At 38.0% G+C, this 17865-nt stretch overlaps 1 protein-coding gene across 1 annotated transcript in view; it reads left to right on the plus strand.

The window, feature by feature from the left end:
• The first annotated feature begins 3901 nt into the window (after positions 1-3901).
• The window catches only part of LOC140237856 (LHFPL tetraspan subfamily member 2a protein-like), a 45039-nt gene continuing 31075 nt past the window's right edge, over positions 3902-17865 (plus strand). Inside the window, exon 1 of the mRNA XM_072317788.1 lies at positions 3902-4493. Coding sequence (XP_072173889.1) covers positions 4019-4493 — 475 coding nt within the window. The 5' untranslated portion in view covers positions 3902-4018. The remainder of the gene's footprint in view (positions 4494-17865) is intronic.

The following is a 17865-nucleotide window of genomic DNA, read 5'->3' on the forward strand; positions in this document are numbered from 1 at the left end:
TTGACATTGTAACAGGAGCTAGGAGCCTTGTATCCAGTCACATGTAGCTTTGTATGGCAGAGTTTGTTTTGACTTTGCTGGTTTCTGATGAAGGTGCAATGACCTGCTTGCCATACAGTTTTTTCATGTACAATACAGTATGACATGACAAAAAAAAGAGAAACAAAAGAAACAAAATGTAAGGCATATTATGACTCAATACAATGATCTTCATCCGGTGGATGTCATTAGTCATTTGTTCATTTGGGAGTCCTTGGGTGTCATAAGTTCATGCAGGGTCCTTTGATCTGTCGATGTTATGATTGATGATTTCTATTCTAATTGCCATTTCTGATGTTGATACTGGTGTAAGTCATTTTGATACATCAGGAATGAAGAGAAAAAGTGAGCCAATAAACCTTTCGTTGTTGACTACACTTGTACTTCGAAACTTCCAAAGTATTTCAATATCAGATCTGTAAACAATTCCCATTGCTATTTCTCACATAGTACAACACTGCACACTCATGGCACTGGTCCAACACCCCTGACCAGTAAAAATCACTGTCGGACCTGTAACTTTTTCAAGAATGGACCTGTAAAAGATGGAAAAACTGGGCACCTACTGGTCCTACAGACAGGTCAGACCAGTAGAAAAAAATGGGCTACAGTGTAGTGTGCAGCCCTGCATAATATCTCTTACATACCGGTAGTGTAGCTGATGTTGTGAATCCTACAAATTTGTACTCCTTTTCTTTTATTTGCACAGAAGAGGATGAAGCTGTCGGGTTTTGTTTTTCTTTTGTTTTAAAACAACATGGCAAGTGTGTCTTTGTTGCTTCTTGTGCTGAGTCCAAGTACGTGTAGTGTGTAGCTGATGAGAACGAGATGAACGTGGTACTTCCTTTAATAGACTCTATGGTTACACTATTTGTCTAATCGATGGCACCATTCTTGTGTAGTCCTTTCTGGTCTGGGATCAGCAATGTTTACACTGCAAATTGGATTTTATAATCACATGATTGCCTACACTTGGAGCAAGACCTGGTTTGACTACCTCCCACATATACCGAATCCCATGCAACAATTAATACTAAAGCTTTCAAGCCGCAAAGCATGCAATTACTAATCACTGAGTCAAATCCAGAAGATTTTCTGTGCAAGGCTATAAATTGTTTGCCATTATTACAGTGCCCGGACGTTAAGTTCATACATGGGCGATCACACGTAGCAAAAAAATTGGCACATGAGCCAAGAGTATGTAGCCTGGACGATGTGCATTGCTTGCATCTATCACAGATATATACATGAAGGGCAACTAAATTTTTATTCCTACCCTAACTTTATAGTGTTCCTCTCCTAAACGACATTTGCCTATAGAATGTAAAATGTATGTATAAAATTTACACTTTTTATTGCCCTTTTAATATAATTAAGGGTCTTTTGTCAATTCAATTCTGAAAGTGGTCATGAGTGAAATACAGAGAGACAAAAGAACACTGTGGAAATCACCTAACTCACAGCTAGTGAAGTGAACTTCCTATCCTTTGTGTCTCTTTTCCCAGAGGACTATGTGATTACTGAAGCAGTACGAAGGCTCACTGAACATTCACAATGTACAACCTACCTGTTCCTTTTCCAATGTCCCAGCTAAATTACCCTGGTTGTCTGATAGATAACAAGTTACTTGCAACAGGCCTTTCTAATTGGATCCACAGATTATAGTTCAGGTGTGCCAAAGTAACAGGTACTAAGGTATTGACTAACTGTGTGAGGAGTGTTGTGACACGTGGGAAGAGGGTACCAGTAACCTGTCCCGGCAAGTATTTTATTGTCTATGGAATCATTGGTGCAGTATTACAATCTACCAGCTTTTTTGTAATCATGTATTAAATTTCCTACACCATGAAATCTGCAAAAAAATTTTAATCAGCAACACCTTCTTTCTCATGATCTTGAACTTTATGATCCAATTTGAGAATGGATGCGAATCCATGGGAAGGAAAGTGCAGTCATGCAGAAATAAGCAAATTTTACATCCAAGTGCAAAGTGTGGAAAGACCAAATAACAATATGATTTGTTCAAGGATATATGTTAAACTTCACCAATGGCTGACATTCTTTTATCCACCAAGGGTTAGTTTAAGAGTTATGTAATAATTATGATGAGAAAATGCTAGGACCGTAGGAGCGGTACCCAACCTCCCAACAGTCAGTCCTGGACCAATCTGTAGATTGAAAGGTTATGATAGGTTGATTAAGACTGGGTTAACCTATTGTAAGCTGGAAGGTACTAGTGAAACACTGCAATATCATCTATCATTGACAATTGCGACATCTAAAAAAGCACAATGTTTTTGTGAAAAGTGCAAGGCAACTGCCATAAAGCCACTCAAAACTGTGCCTGCAAATTTGCAGAGCTGTATGTGGGGTGCAGTTTTCCCAAATTTGTTATAAATCACATTTTGCAGTGAGGATTCACACAACACTTGAACAGACAAACCACTATGCTTCACATGAACCCCCACTCAATGTGTGGATTCTTCCTGTGGCCACACACATATAACATACAATGATGTACAGCATTGTACCAGAGTGCGCCACTTGGTATTGTACATATTATATGCGTTCATATCATTACAAATGTAATATGGAAGTAAATGCCTGTGATCTTCGTACTTAGGTTGACTCTTGTTGCAGTGTGAACGGAAAGTTCAGACATCACATTGTTGTTGTTGGGTTTTTTTATTGAATAACTTGATATCTCAGAGGAAGAATCAGTTGACCAGCTAGTAGTAGACATGATAGTCTTGCCCTTTAGCTATGAAAGTTTGTAAGTCTTCACCTGGCACCTCACAAGGGCTTAATCCCAAAGAAACCTTCACAGTCAGCAAACAGGATTTGTTCTCTAATAATCTGGGCTCCATTACGTCCAGAGGTTTCTTATTGCCAGCAGTGATTCCTATTCTTATAAATGTACTCTGTGGAATCAGTTGTTTGAAAGAGTCAAGCCACATGACAAGCTTTGACTAATCACAGAGTACTTTAAAAAAAAAGAATAAAGAAGGAAGATGCTACTACTGCTGAGTGAGCTTTGTATTCTGCCTGACTATTTTGTTGTACCCATGGAGTGGAACCATTTATAATCAGTTACAACACTCACTAATCTTACTAAATAAGGAAAAGGATTAACTGATCTTTGTCGTTTTTGTTCAAATGACTTTTGGACTATACACACATAATATTCTGAGGATTAAGAGAAAAAGGGGTCTGCGTTTATAGTTGTGTTATGATCAAACAGTTAATTCTCTTTGTATGTAAAAATTAGGCCTTCTTTGCCCTTTTACTACAATGATGCATTTTTCTCTGAAGGCCCTTGTGTTCTAAAAGCCTTTTGGATGTTAACACGAAGTGGGCTCAACATTGTTTGAAAGGAAAGCTTATAAATTGCAACAGCAAACCTACCCTTTGCATCAAAGGCAAACTTGAAAAGAAAAATAAAAATAAAATTGATAAAAAGAAAAGAAATAACACCCTCAGGGAGCATCAAGAAATTATTTCATTCTGCAAAACCTAAGTTTGTAGGTTGAGCTAAAATAGCTAAAATAATCTTTGTAAGCAATTTGTTTGGATCCTGGAGGAATCTCAAAGATACAACTCCTGTACTTGTAAAGGACCTCTGATTTATCAAAGGATGGCAACTTTATTTGTGATTCATCATGTGGTTGTGAAGTACAAGCTGAATATATGAACTATGACATTGAAGGATACCATAGGCACTCACCTTTAATGAAAACAAGGAGTCACTACAGGAATGTTTCATTACATCACCACATTGCTCATTCTATAAATGTGCTACATCTCTGATGACTTTCTGTGTACTCACAGTCTTTTCTATCATCTTGTTTTGTTTTAGGAAGAGACCAACGGAAGAGAGAAGACCAAGTGTATTGCTCTAAAAAACAAATAGAAATAAACTGACAACTCAGTCAGCTGTAGTTTTATATTGAAGAGGAACTTTTCCAGGTGAGGTGTCAAAATGTGCTACGTCATTGTAACCATCCGTTCTCTCTTCTGGACCCTCCTGAGCATCGCCATCGTGCTGGGTCACCTTGTTGCTCTGATGACATCATACTGGTTGCTAGGAGAGGAAGAGATGTTATTGGGCAGCAGCAACCTGTACAGTACGGACAATTCCACTCTGCCTGTGGATGTACTTGAGCCCTCGGAAACATACACGCCAACCTTGGGCATCTTCGTCAGGTGTTCGCAGATCTTCCGTGCGGCCGAGCCCGATGCGAGCGAACCAGTCCTTAACCCGGTCGAATGCACGTCCTATATCAATTCTTTCATGGATATACCTAGCGGGTTCTGGAGGGCATTAGCCGTCTTCTACGGAGCTGGATTCTCTGTGTTGGTTGTGGTGGCACTGCTCTCCGTGTTCAGTCTGTGCTTCCAGAGTTTGTGCAAGAAGAGCTTGTTCACAGTCTGTGGTGCCATCCAAGCAATGGCAGGTAAGATTTTCATTGTATTTCTCTTTTTAAAAATCTTCATTCAGGGAGGCAATTAAAAAACAAAAAAATTCCTGAAGAGGGTTTTTTGATTGTTGCCTAGCAACTTCCCAATGAAAAACTGTAATGTGCAAATAACTATGTTTTTATGGCAATATTAATGCCCTTAGTGTTCCATTTGAAGAAGTAAAAGGCAGAATTGACACCTGTCAGGTAGAATCCACTGTGTGGTCTCAGCTTCTATGACTAAAAGCTTGCTGGCAGCATCACAGAACCTAGTCAATCAGTTGAGATGTGTTGACATTTGAAGGTTGAGTGTACTTCAGGGATAAATAAAGAGAGCCTAGTGGACGTTTATCCCTGACGCTCCTACCCCTATAGGTCAAATGATGACAACAAAACTTTCTACACTACACAATTAAGTGACTACAAGACTGCTTGTGTGTGTGTTTGTGTGTGTGTGTGTGTGTGTGTGTTCCAAACATCCGTCCTTCCACAACCTGTTCTGTCATTCCTCTGTCATTCCTTAAATGTCACTTCTGTCTGAAAAGATCCAAATGGGCAAATGGAGGGGTCATCCAGAGGCCTAGGTCTTCCATCCCATGGCTGACTGACTGTGAATACTAGCACAATTGGACCCCCATTCTCAGGCTGATTTGTCAGACCTCAAATGCAGCATGAATGGAATCAATTGTTCACATTGTGTAGACATTGATTTTTTCTTTCCTCTCCCTCTCTTTGGTGCTCAAAAGCCAAATTTCAGACACAAACTTTTGGGTGATATCTTTGTCTTCGACAGGTTTCACTGCAGGAGCAGGGAGGTGGGAAAGAAAAAGACCTCATCTCCCTGAAATAGATGGATACTTCAAGAATGAAAGGGGATGGGTTCTGTGTGTGTGTGTGTGTGTGTGCGTATGTGTGCATTTAATATGGATTTCACATTGAATGAAACTCAAATAAAAGAATATTATTAAAAAAAAAAAAAATTTACATTTGTACGTGCATTTGTGTTTGTGTTTGCATATCCCAGTCGAGAAGATATTAGCAGAGAAGATTTTGATCTGTTTGAATCGTAATTGAGTGATGTTCGTTACACTATGTAGTCAGGTTCCCAATTACAGTATGGCAAAAAGAGAAGGGTAGGGGATAGGCTACAGTATGTAGTTGTGCATTGCCTGCGAGTTGGTGTTAGTTACTTGAAAGTTTTATGATATTTTGAAAGTCTTACCAGGGGCGGATCCAGGGAGGACCACAAACGGCGCACGCCCCCCCCCCTTTCTTTTTTGTTGAAACAAAAGAAATAAAAAGAAAAAAATGGGGGGAGGGGTGCCTGCGCCCTCCCTTTATTTTTGTAAAAACGCCCCCTGTTTACGAAATTCCTGGATCTGCCTCTGCTTACAGTATTTTGTGGTGTTTTGTCACAGGAATTTATATACCAGGTACCTCACTCTGGAAGCATCATATTTTGGGCTTCTGATTGTGCTATCATGTTTGTTATTGAGTTACTTACAAATTAACAGCATGCCTTGCTTTATAGTGAATTGTGTAATGACTCAAATAACGTAGTACTTAAAAGGATCATAATGTTTTGGTTGAGACCTAACTTCAGGTTTCTAGCATTTTGGGGCAATATAATGAGAAACCTCATGTGAAATATGAAAGATCATGTAATTCCAGGAGGAATTCAGCATTTATTTGATGAAAATTGGTTTTGAAATGGCTGAGATACCCAAAACAGAGTAATCCTAATAAAAGGTGGGACCCAACATTTATTACGATTGCTTTATTTTACTTTGTTTTTGGATGTCTCGGCCATTCCAAAACCGATTTCCATCAAATCAAGGAGGAGTTCCAACTGACTGTAATTATTCAGTTGTCACTTTTCTATTGATGTACAAAAGAATTCCACAGGTGCATCTGTGCCTTTGGTGACGGGGTTTGATGCCGCCGTCTTGCTGAGCAATCTGAAGATTCATTTTGAACATTAACTTAATGTTGGCTATATTTTGCTTGTTTATCTATTAAATGAAACGAAATCTCACTTAATGATAAAGCTCATTAAACAAAGGCCAATCCCTTCAAGAAATATGTGCAAAAGTGTAAATCAGAGCTGTATCATGAATGTGAAAATGTTTAAAACTGTACCCTCCCGGAAAGCCGGTTTTATCACTTTTCCACTTAATTCCTCCAAATAAAACTGATATGGAATAATCTTCGAGTATAATTCTATATTAATAGATATCAGATTAGTGGCTGGGCACGGCCAGTCGAGTAATTTTCATTTTCATTTCATCATTTTTTGCGCAATTTCTATTTGCGCATCCCCGTGTCTTTACCATTATATACCACCTATCTTTTATAAGTAGGGATGGCGAAAAGTAATTACCATCACAAAGACATGTTTTCGTTAGAAATTGGCTGATGATTATGCAATGAGACATGAGTCAATTGTCTTCCTATCTGCGCGGCAGATCCAGTTTGCCACATGCTTCAAATACTTTCGAGTGGCGGCATCAAACGTGACTTCCAAGGAAATACGACAGTTGTGACTCCACTCTCTTGAACCTCCTTGATCAAATAAACTTGGAATTTGTCTTAGAATGGTATGCTCTGTACTATTTCACAAGTGGTTTCTTGGTATCTCGCAAAAAGTTACAAGCCCAATCCTCGTCTCCACCAATACTGTACCATCCCTTTAACAGGCTGGTAGGACATAAAATGTGCATTTAAAAACTGAATGTCAAATTTATGTCATACAGCTCATTTGTGCAAAAATGTGTTCATACCAAATAGCAAAGATGCACACACATACATCAAACACATCCCATGCATTTCATAATGGCAAAGTGACCAATACGCCCCTAAATATAGAAGTCTGAACTCCTTTTCTCAATGGCTGTGGCATAAAGTGCTTGGGACAAGGTACTTTGTAACACATATTGTCTTTTATCAGTGGAAAAATGAGCAAAGAAAATGGGATTCCATCGGGATTGAATGGAAATATCAAGAAGCCTGTTTATTAGTGATGGCAGAGTTTCATAACACGCTCACTTGGTAAAGTACATGCTGTACATGTATCATGTGTCTGGGATGTTGCCGTTCACAAGAAAAAACAAAACAAACTAAATTCTGTACAGCCACTGTGGGTGAATGCCTAACAACCAACTTCCTATAGATCTTTCAGACACTCTAACCGCTTTCCACTCCTTCTGCAATGAAAAAAGATTCACCTGATCTTGTCGCAAGCTTTGTGTGATCCGTTGACGTCAATCTTAGGAGATTACATAAGACATACTACCTGATTGCGAGGATAAAAGGGAGGCCCTTTATGATTTTATTTTCTGAGAATCACATCACATATTTGTTGATGATGGAAAGAATGCAGGAAAAGGGGAATTTGACAGAAAACAGACACTCCCTAGTCAGTCCTCATGGATGTAAGGCCTGTAGGGATCATTGGTTGCATTTATACATGTACACCACTTGTGATTTTCATAGTTTTTTCCTCCATTCCGAAAACCCACACAAAAATTATAATGAGACATATTCATGAGGGGTATAGGAACAGGACCTAGAAATGTGGACTCATGGATATGCGCTTACACATGAGTTTAGATAAAATCCTCATTTAACACACAAATCACATGATTCAGTTCACATTCATGTACAGTGTATCATGCAACAACTGGTCCATTTACTCTATTTTTTTTTTGCCGCCCTGTACACGTGCCCCCCCCCCCCTTACTCAAACACTATCAAAAGTTCATGCAAAGGCTTTTGTCTGACAATGGGAAAATTACAGTAGTTAGATTCATTATGTACACTGAATAAAAGTTGTGAAGACTGAAACATGTTCAAACAGAACCATCACTGCTCTGACAAAGTGAGCACCATTTTATCTCAAATTTGGGATGGTTTTCTGTCAACTTACATATAATGCATGTGCTCCATCAGCTGCAAAAATCATTTTGAGATTTTCGACATGTCTGTGGTTAAAAGAAAACAAATCTGTAGTGACAGAATTAGCAAATGTGTGGATGCATTTTATTTCTTTTTCTGGAAACTGATGGACAGAAATGGCATGGCTGACAGATGTTCAGCAAATAAAACTCATATTCTTGGGGAAAATTCAACATACCGGTAGACAGTGACCCCTCGTCCATGATGAAAGAGACTTGTTCCATGTTTATTTCACATTTCATTCCATGACTCTGCAGGCATGCAAAATATTGATCTGCATTGGCCCAAATTAGATGTAAAAATATAACTCAATACAAGCATCTGCCCACACTTGTGTACATACAAGGACAATTGGTGAAGGGCACCATCTGCTATGTAAGAGGAAGAGGAGTGAAAAACACCGACTGCAGGAAATATCTAACATCAGACTAATTGGTTTTTTGTCATCATCATATTGAGAGGTGCCACTTGACTGTGCAGGCTGGCAACATAGAATGACATAATGATGTATATAATCTGCTGATGTCAGAAAGATGTACCATATCACTCCATTGTTTCATCATTGGATCTGGCATGTACAGCTATTTCGTCTAAAACAATGTGAACAGGGCATTATTGATTCATAACACTCTGTGAGGGTGGTGTGATATAGTTTTTACACAGAACACCTGTTCCTTGGAGTCAATCATATCTACCATAATAGTCTGCTCCTTTGGTCTTACTTTCAGACAACAAAAGAAAAAACAAACAAACAAACTCTTCACCTAATCCATGACAATGAAAGCAAACTTGCTCTATTGTATTGGACCACAAAGATGGAAGGTTTGGCATTCCATAATGGTCAACCAAATTCTGGTAGAAGATGCAGTGGTTTGGAATCTAGACCACTTCTGCAGTATTAACCATTGATTTGTTATTACTCTGTATGCACAATCCATCAATAAATGTATGAGCACAAACGAAGTGTACAGGTAATATTGGAATTTGCACTAAATCTCTCCAATGTTACTGCCTACATCTGAGCTGATAGGCCATGGTAGTTTGGAAGTTTAAAAGCAAATCACAAAATTTCCATTTTTCCCAGTCTCAGAAGAAGAATGGTCCTGACATGAACATCTTCATGATGTTCACGGTAGAGCACATGCAAATGGTTTACACACTATTTTGATTTCCCTCAATTCTCAAACTTCTGAGGATGCTGAGAGTATTGGAGCACCCCATAGTTTCCAGGTTTAATAGCCAATGGGAAAATGATGTGCCTCATGCATAAATATCTAGGTTTTGTGAAAAGTTTAAAGTTTAACTTTTCACAGAGAGTTCAAGCATGACAATAAATCCCGAATTAGTTCTTTATTGCTATCAATAATGCTATTAGATTGAATGTATACTACCAACAATAGCTACCATTAAAGGTAGGGGATACCATTTACAGACCTCCCAAAATGCAGCAAAACATTAAATATGAACCTCAGGGGACTTGTTTAGGCCACTGCTGAGAAATTTGGAAGTCAACAGTTATCTACAATTTGAATAATGCACAAAACTCAACTACTCAGTAGTTCTGTGTGTCAGCCACACTTAAGCCTTTTTGTTGCAGTCTTCTGTATTTTCTTTTTTTAAACACAAATCTAAAAGTATAAGAGCTGATGTAATAACATATAGCGTGTGTGGCAAGAATGTATATAGAAATGTTTGTAAGTTTTGATGAACTTTCTTCACAAAATATACATGATGGACACACATGCAGTGCATGGGTCTGCAAAGGTAGCCTAGTAATGTACTGGAATTTACGGTGAGCCCCGAAAAAAATTCAGTTCAAAATCTAACGGTCAATAAAAATGTACTAAATGTTACCTTCCACTTTCAATACTTTATGGGAGTTTCTAAAATGATACTCTCTTCAACATACCACTGTATTTATACAACTCTTCATTTGAGGCATGCAAATGGGATTCCCTACCTTTAATATGTGCAAATGACACTGAAGTTTTGATTTGTTTTCTGATCACTTCATTCGTCTTTAAAGGGGAAGGCTAGTAACTGATCAGTGGGAATCAGTGGAAATGCTGGGAGATGATTGTTCCAATCCTTATGGGATTCATTCAAGAGTTCATTATATATCTATTGTTGTGTGAAAATGATTTGCTTCAGAATGGTCCCATATTCAAGTAATGTGCAGTTTAATGCTTCCAGGTTAGCGTCCCTGGTCAGTGACGGAGCATTAATCTGCACATTACTTGAATATGAGACTGTTCTGAAGCAAATCATTTTCACACAACAATAGATATACAATGAACTCTTGAATGAATCCCATAAGGATTGGAACAATCATCTCCCAGCATTTCCACTGATTCCCACTGATCAGTTACTAGCCTTCCCCTTTAACAACACTAACATACTGAAAGTTTCTGAGTAATTGTCTTTATATTGAGTGGACAATGACATCCACTCAATCACATCCACATCCACATTCAATGACTTCCTGGTGTAGAAAGCAAAAATTAAGCACCAAGTCCGAAAGTACACAAAGTGTGTACAAGAACAACAGCTTGCATTACTGTAAATTACATCCTCCTCCAGTAAAGTATATTTGCTATTGATGTGATCTGCTTCAAAATTTTGCATGATATCTAGAAACATTTGCATTACTCGAGGTATACCAAGTCAATGCCTCTTATCAAAAATCAGACGTGATTCATTGTGCTCTCTGAAGGCTAGAGATCATCATTCTGTTGCCTAAGATTAAAATGTAATATTTCACGGACATATTTCATTCGTAGTCATTATTACCATTTGAAGAGGCTATCTCGGTGTGCACTCGGTTCTGGCAATATCCCAGGTCATTATATCTCCTACTTTGTTATGTATGCATGTGTGTACCAATCCCAGGTCACCAATAATCATTATCACCAATCTTTGAAATTGTGATTGGACGACAAGCAAGCCCTGGATGATTCTACTGAGTCATAGTTGAGTGGCCTCTCTTCCCAATACTCCCTTTTCTTTTATTCTTTATTCTCTCTTTCTTCCCTTCTCTCTCTCTCCTTTCTTTCCTTCACTCTCTCTCATTTTTCTCTCTGCTCATACTTAAAGTTACATGTCAATCCATCCTTCATAGTCAAAACCAGACGCTGTCAGAAATACATAATAAAACGTCTCCTTGCGCAAGTCAGACAATGGTGAAAATAGATGGAATCGTGACGGCCGCACAATGTGCTCATCAGCCATCCGTGACGAGAGGAAATAAACCGGTCCGAGAGTGCATTGTCTCTCTCTTTTTTCTCTCTTTGCAATCTAATTTTTTCAAACTATCCAGACATCATTTCGGGAAGTGACTCACGCCCGTGTGCTGACTGAAAATATCTTTTAACTTCCCGGTTTGTTTTTTTTTTCTCCCTCTTTTTTTTCCTCCTTCTTTTTCTTCATCTTCTTCTTCTCCTGAATCTATCTATTTTCATAGCTGTTTCATATTGTTTTACCTCAGGGCAGGGAAAGTGGTGTGTGCTTGAGGCATATGATTCCAGCCTTGATTAGATGCAAGCTCGTGAAAATTGAATGAAGACCATGTGTTCATCGGATGATAAGCTCTGTTTTATGGTGCTGACTCTTCTTCGGTGCTGACTCTTCTTCTTTGAGGGATAAGAATCCTGATCTCATAAATGGCCCATAGTGGAGACTTAATGTGCAATAGGGAGATTGAAAATTTGTAGTCAAGATTCTGATTCTCTGTACTTATTCAAATATGAATTGATAAGACCAAGGAGCGTGAATCTCCTTGTTTGGTAAGACCAAAATGTTGCAAAAGCTCACCTAATTTTTGCTCACACATTCTGTTGGCATTCTGGAATCAAATGTGAATGAACCATCTTGTGGTATCTCTACTTTAAAGGGATGGTATACTTTCTGTTGAGATGTGGAATTCAGATTTAAACATTTTGCAAGATGATTAGAAACCACTTGTGAAATATGAAAGAGCATACAACTCTAAGAGAAATTCAAAGTTTATTTGATGGAAATTGGTTTTGAAATGTCTGAGATATCAAAAAACAAAGTAAAACAAAGTGGTCATAAGAAAAGGTAGATCCCATCTTTTATTAGGACATCTTTGGTTTTGTTATCTCAGTCATTTCAAAACCAATGTTCATCCAATAAACTTTGAATTCCTCTTAGAATTGTATGCTCTTTCATATTTCATAAAGAGGTTTTTCATTATCTGTAACAAAAAGGTTGGAAACCTGAAGCCCCATCTCAACCAATACCATATCATCCCTTTAATATACCACTGGACTGTTCTGTGACCTGGTTGGAAAATTCCTTAACTCTCTGAGGATCACTGCCTCAGATTTGCATTGTTACTGGTACAGTTTGTATTTCCTTTTGTGGTGATAGGGGTTAATGGCCATGGCAGAGAAAGTACATACACGTAGCAATTATGTACACCTTGTAGCAGAGGCCTTGCTGTCTCAACATATCCTTGTTTTCTCATACCTTTTCTTATCTTTGTGTCAGCTTTGTGACCTACAGTAATCAGCTGAAATGAGATCAATTCTGCCTTTGAATCATTTGAGATGTGAGAATAGATGCTTCAAAAATCTGTCGGCATTAACTGCCAATGAATTGTGAGTCAAAAGAGACTCATAGATCCTCTTTAATCTGTCACACTTCAAATGCAACGTAAATGTCCATCAAATATCAAACATTCATTTATTCATGTTTTGATTGTTTCTCTACTAATCATTTCTGTTATGTGTTCATGCATTTCTATAGGAGGATTAACAAGGTATTTTGACTTGTATCATGTTTTATTTAGATCTGTATTTTACACTATTTTATTTATATATTTAGATCTATATTTTACACTATTTTATTTATATATCATACATGTATGTTATATCATAAATTATTACTGAGTAGGCCTACCTGTATTAGAACAAATGGTTTCTATCACTAAAGGAGTAGGTCCTTTGTGGATACACAATCTGTAAACTTATTACATTGTATTCACCTTGTATGAAGACTACCAAACACCACTTAGAGAAGAACTAGGATTTGCATGATTGCAAAGGATTTTGAATTGAATTGTAATTAGCAGAAAAAAAAAAAACATGTCCTGTCATCAACAATTCTTCACATTCACTTCACCTCTTTTGGTTACCAAATGCAAAATATGTATGTTTCATTATTTAAATAGCAATAAGAGAAAAGAAAAAAACAAACTGTTGTGGATAAATGTAAGCTTGGACTGTATGATTTTCAGCATGTCAAGTGTGGGCAAATCTGAGGCAACAAGAGAGATTGGTGGAGTTTTGGTGATCATGACCTTTAATTCCCAGGTCAGTGTTCCGACTGCCGGCCTCTTTGAAATAGGATTAAGATTTAGTTTGAGGTGACTGGGCTAAGCCTTCCTTGTTCCTGAACCATAAAATCACACTCGACGTGGCTTTGATTGGGGGAAAAAGCAGAATGGCTATTGACTCACCTTGCCTTTGGTGCAATGACAGTTTTTACTTTCTTTACTTTCTGAGACCAGGAAAATATCCCCCACCCCATGACAGATTATCAAAATGGATCATGTCTCCAAATTCCAGCCTGTCCACTGAAAAAAAAAAAAATCAAACGAAATTGCCACACTCAGTGTACCGTAATGGCATGAACAATAAAATGATCTGAATTATCAATATGATGATATTTAACAATGTTCTATATGTGAATGGGGTCTAGAGTTTATTGAAAAAGAGACATCCAAATGCTTGTTTTAGAATGACTTTACAACTAACATCTTGTATCCATACCCTCAATATGCCACTGAAACTACCTGCTTATGGTGATACCAGGTTCAATGAATACGCAGCAAGCAAGTGCATTGTTACAAAATGTTTTCTATTGATGTACCTTTGATTTTCATGTGACACTGCTGAGACTGACGTGGCATTGGCATGTGATATGAACCCATATATTCACTTAAATTCTGACTTTCCAGGAAGCCCCTGCAAAAAGTGATACTCCAGCTCATCGTATGCCACCTTGACATTTTGTATTTGTGAAGAAAGGACACTGTTCAACAAGCATGAATTGCATTGCTTCCCATGACGCTACTGTAAAGAAATCTAAAAGTTACTCGAAGACCACTTTGAGTTTTCAAAGTATTATTATCTAATGTCAAACTCATACAAAAGCTATAGGAGCTTGCAGTGTTTATGATTTAAACTGTCACTTGTACGAAAGCATTTACAACATGTATGACAAGGAGGTACTTTGTATGAACTGGCTTTTAATGGAATTGAGGCACCTTCCTGCAACATTCTTCATTTCTAGTCAGTGGGACACTGCCACTGAGACACAGGTGATTACACAGTTATACAGGTGACTACTGTAATGAGTAAATTACACTTCTCACACCTCGCGATCTAGGGAAGAAACACTACTATAGTACCCCCTTGCTGTGAACCATTGTACTTCAGTGTTCATCATCATCATCTTGGCAGTGATCTTGTGCAGCCTACAGCACCTGTGGCGGAGCTATGACTCCGTTACATGCTGTGGTTAAAGGCACTGACTATTTTGTGGTGGCAAAATGTCAGAAGTTTGCAAACTTTACTGTCTGGACTTTGTGATGATGCTCAAATACATGTAAAAAACAAATAAGCAAAACTCTCCACCAGACACAATGTGTGTGAATTAGGTTTTCACTGAAAAGAGATCTGTTAAAGAAGTTATGTATTCCAAGCTTATAAACCATTTACTGAATGGTTTTCTATATATGCCATTTATTTTGCAGGCTTGTTATTTTCACGAGTCAGTCAGGTACTTCTCCCAAATTTCACAAAACATAAAAGTATTAACTTTGACCTCAACATTAATATGACATGCATACATACATTTCTCCATCCACTTTTTAACTCTATGGTGGCAAATTATCACCACCCATGATATTGTTGGGAAGTCCTGATTCACACACACACACACACACAAAAAAAAAAAATTGTACTAAATATATGGCATATCATTCAGTATTCTAACACTAATCTCTGTGGGAAATATTGAGCATATCAAGGAGGTACTAGGCGCCTAGTACCTCCTTGAACATATGGACTAGCAGTAGATACAGTCACTCACATGTTTTGTACACTACAGAATCATTTAGTGTGTATATTTATCCCTGACATTGGCATCACGTCATATTTGTATAATATCAGAAACAAGCTCAGATTTTTCAGACTGGAAAACATTGATTGAATACCACCTTTAATGTCTGGTTAGTTGGCTGGAGGGAAGTCTGCTGCTCTGTGAGATGAGTCAATGTATCATGAGTTAAAGACCTCGATCAGTGCAATACATCGGGGGTTGAATGGAGGTCAATAGTTTGTTCACCTGTCACAGTGTATGCACCATATATCTTTATGAGTACTGTAAAACCAGAAATGTTCATACACATTTTAATTTCATGAGTTTTGTGAGAGCCAAGATTCGCGAAAGTAAAATGCAAATGAAAGTTCTTGTCTACTCTATATGCATTGAATGCCAGTAGCAATTGGCGAAAATTTCATGCTTCTAAAAAGTCTGTCAGCTGCAATTAGTAAAAATTTCATGCCGCAAAAATATCTTGCTTTACCGTAATGAATTTTGCAAATTGGGAATTGTAATACGTTTTTGTGAGTGTTTGAATTTGTTATCAAGTACCACGGTGACAAAACGAGAAATAGCCATTATTACTTTTGAAAAAAAGAAGTAGTGATTTTCCACCTTGCAACATAAGATGCATAATAATTGTGTTACAGGTGGCAATAACTTTGAGTTATAAATATCAGTTAATTTGTCAATTCAGGTAACTAAATACTAACTCAGCAAGATATACCACTACTCTGTATACAGTGCTTACTGTGGAGCAACCTGCAATCATCGACAAATAAAACCAGAAAGAAGCCTTAGATATTCTACTAAGGGCAAATACACACACACACACACACACACACACACACACACAGACACTTGAAAATTGCAAATCAAATCTTATTTCCTCCTGGTAATAAAAGGGTCTGAAAAGAGAGGTGAGCACAGGCAATGTGAAGTAAAGGAGTCAAGACTACTGTAACTGTATCAGTTTGCAAGAACCAGTGTTTACTGGTGGGGAGAAACTTTGGAATACTTTTCGATCAATGCAAATGCATTTATTGGGACCTGTTTCATCATGAAGGACTTTGTTCAAAATTATTTGCAGAGGACTTTGATGAATTTCATGGAGAATTAGCCTCAGAGATTAAAGAGATGAGCTCCACAAACATCATAATCTTGGAGATGTTAGGGGTAAGGCGTACATCCCCCCCCCCCCCCCCAATCCAGTTACAGTGAAATGATATTATATTAGGCTGACTTATAAAACCAGTTGCAGAGCCTTCCCATGAGATAGCCTTACAGATAATACACCTTAGCGGATATGGCACAAAAACAGCACTGCTTAGTCTCTGTTGCCAAACCTGTTTGCCTTGCCGTAGAGCTATCTTATCAAATACAAAACAATTGTAAATTCTTTATAAATATTATTTGATTTTCCTCTTGCATACTCTTGGTGATGGTCAAAGATGTATCATAGTTTCTATTGTGTTTTGTGGAGGTTGGTGAAGAGTTAGAAAAGAAAGTATGTGTTAAGTCAAAACCTGTCTGAAAATGTAGACTAGGGTGTCTATTCATGGAGACACAGAGATAATTTGAGTGGCAACAATTTTGCTATCAACATGTGGCTTGAATTCTGTTGGAAAATGACACAGAAGTGTGCAGCAAACTTTCAACATGTAGCAAGGAGCCCCTCAGTTATTTCACATACTGTACGAGCTGAAATTTTCGCGTACAGATATTTTCACGAATTGGTACTGCGAGGACTTTTTCGCGTGTTGTTAATTTCGCGGTTGCGAGTGTCTAACTGAACTTAGTTATTTGCGCGTTGTTATTTTCGCGTGTTGTTATTTTCGCGATTCAAAGGCGATTCTCGAAATTCGCGAAAATAAAACCACCGCGAAAATTTCAACTCGTACAGTAGTAAGTCAATGTGCTGGTGAAATTGGCATTTCAAGAGAATTCAATGTCAAGCCAGCATTGTATATCTTGAGAAGTTCAATGAAGATATGTCTGTTCTATAAAACATCAGTGCTGGAGGTGAGTGTATCCTAGTGAGGAAAAATTTTGCATTCTACAAAATATTCTCCCCCTCCCCACCCCAGTAACTCCTCTTTTATTTCCCCAGTATACTGCTGATTTTGTTAGAGCACTGTGGTACAGTGGAGATTGCTCTGGATCTCACAGAGAAGATACTGGGTTCAATTTCCTTCTCATGTGTCCGACCTTAGACTTGGTGTCTCACTCATGTCTCTTTTTGACTAGGGTTCTCAAATGGTTGCATGGAAATGCTGGGGTGCTGCAG

Source organism: Diadema setosum, chromosome 14 (assembly GCF_964275005.1).
Source record: "Diadema setosum chromosome 14, eeDiaSeto1, whole genome shotgun sequence".
NCBI classification, from domain to species: Eukaryota; Metazoa; Echinodermata; class Echinoidea; order Diadematoida; family Diadematidae; genus Diadema; species Diadema setosum.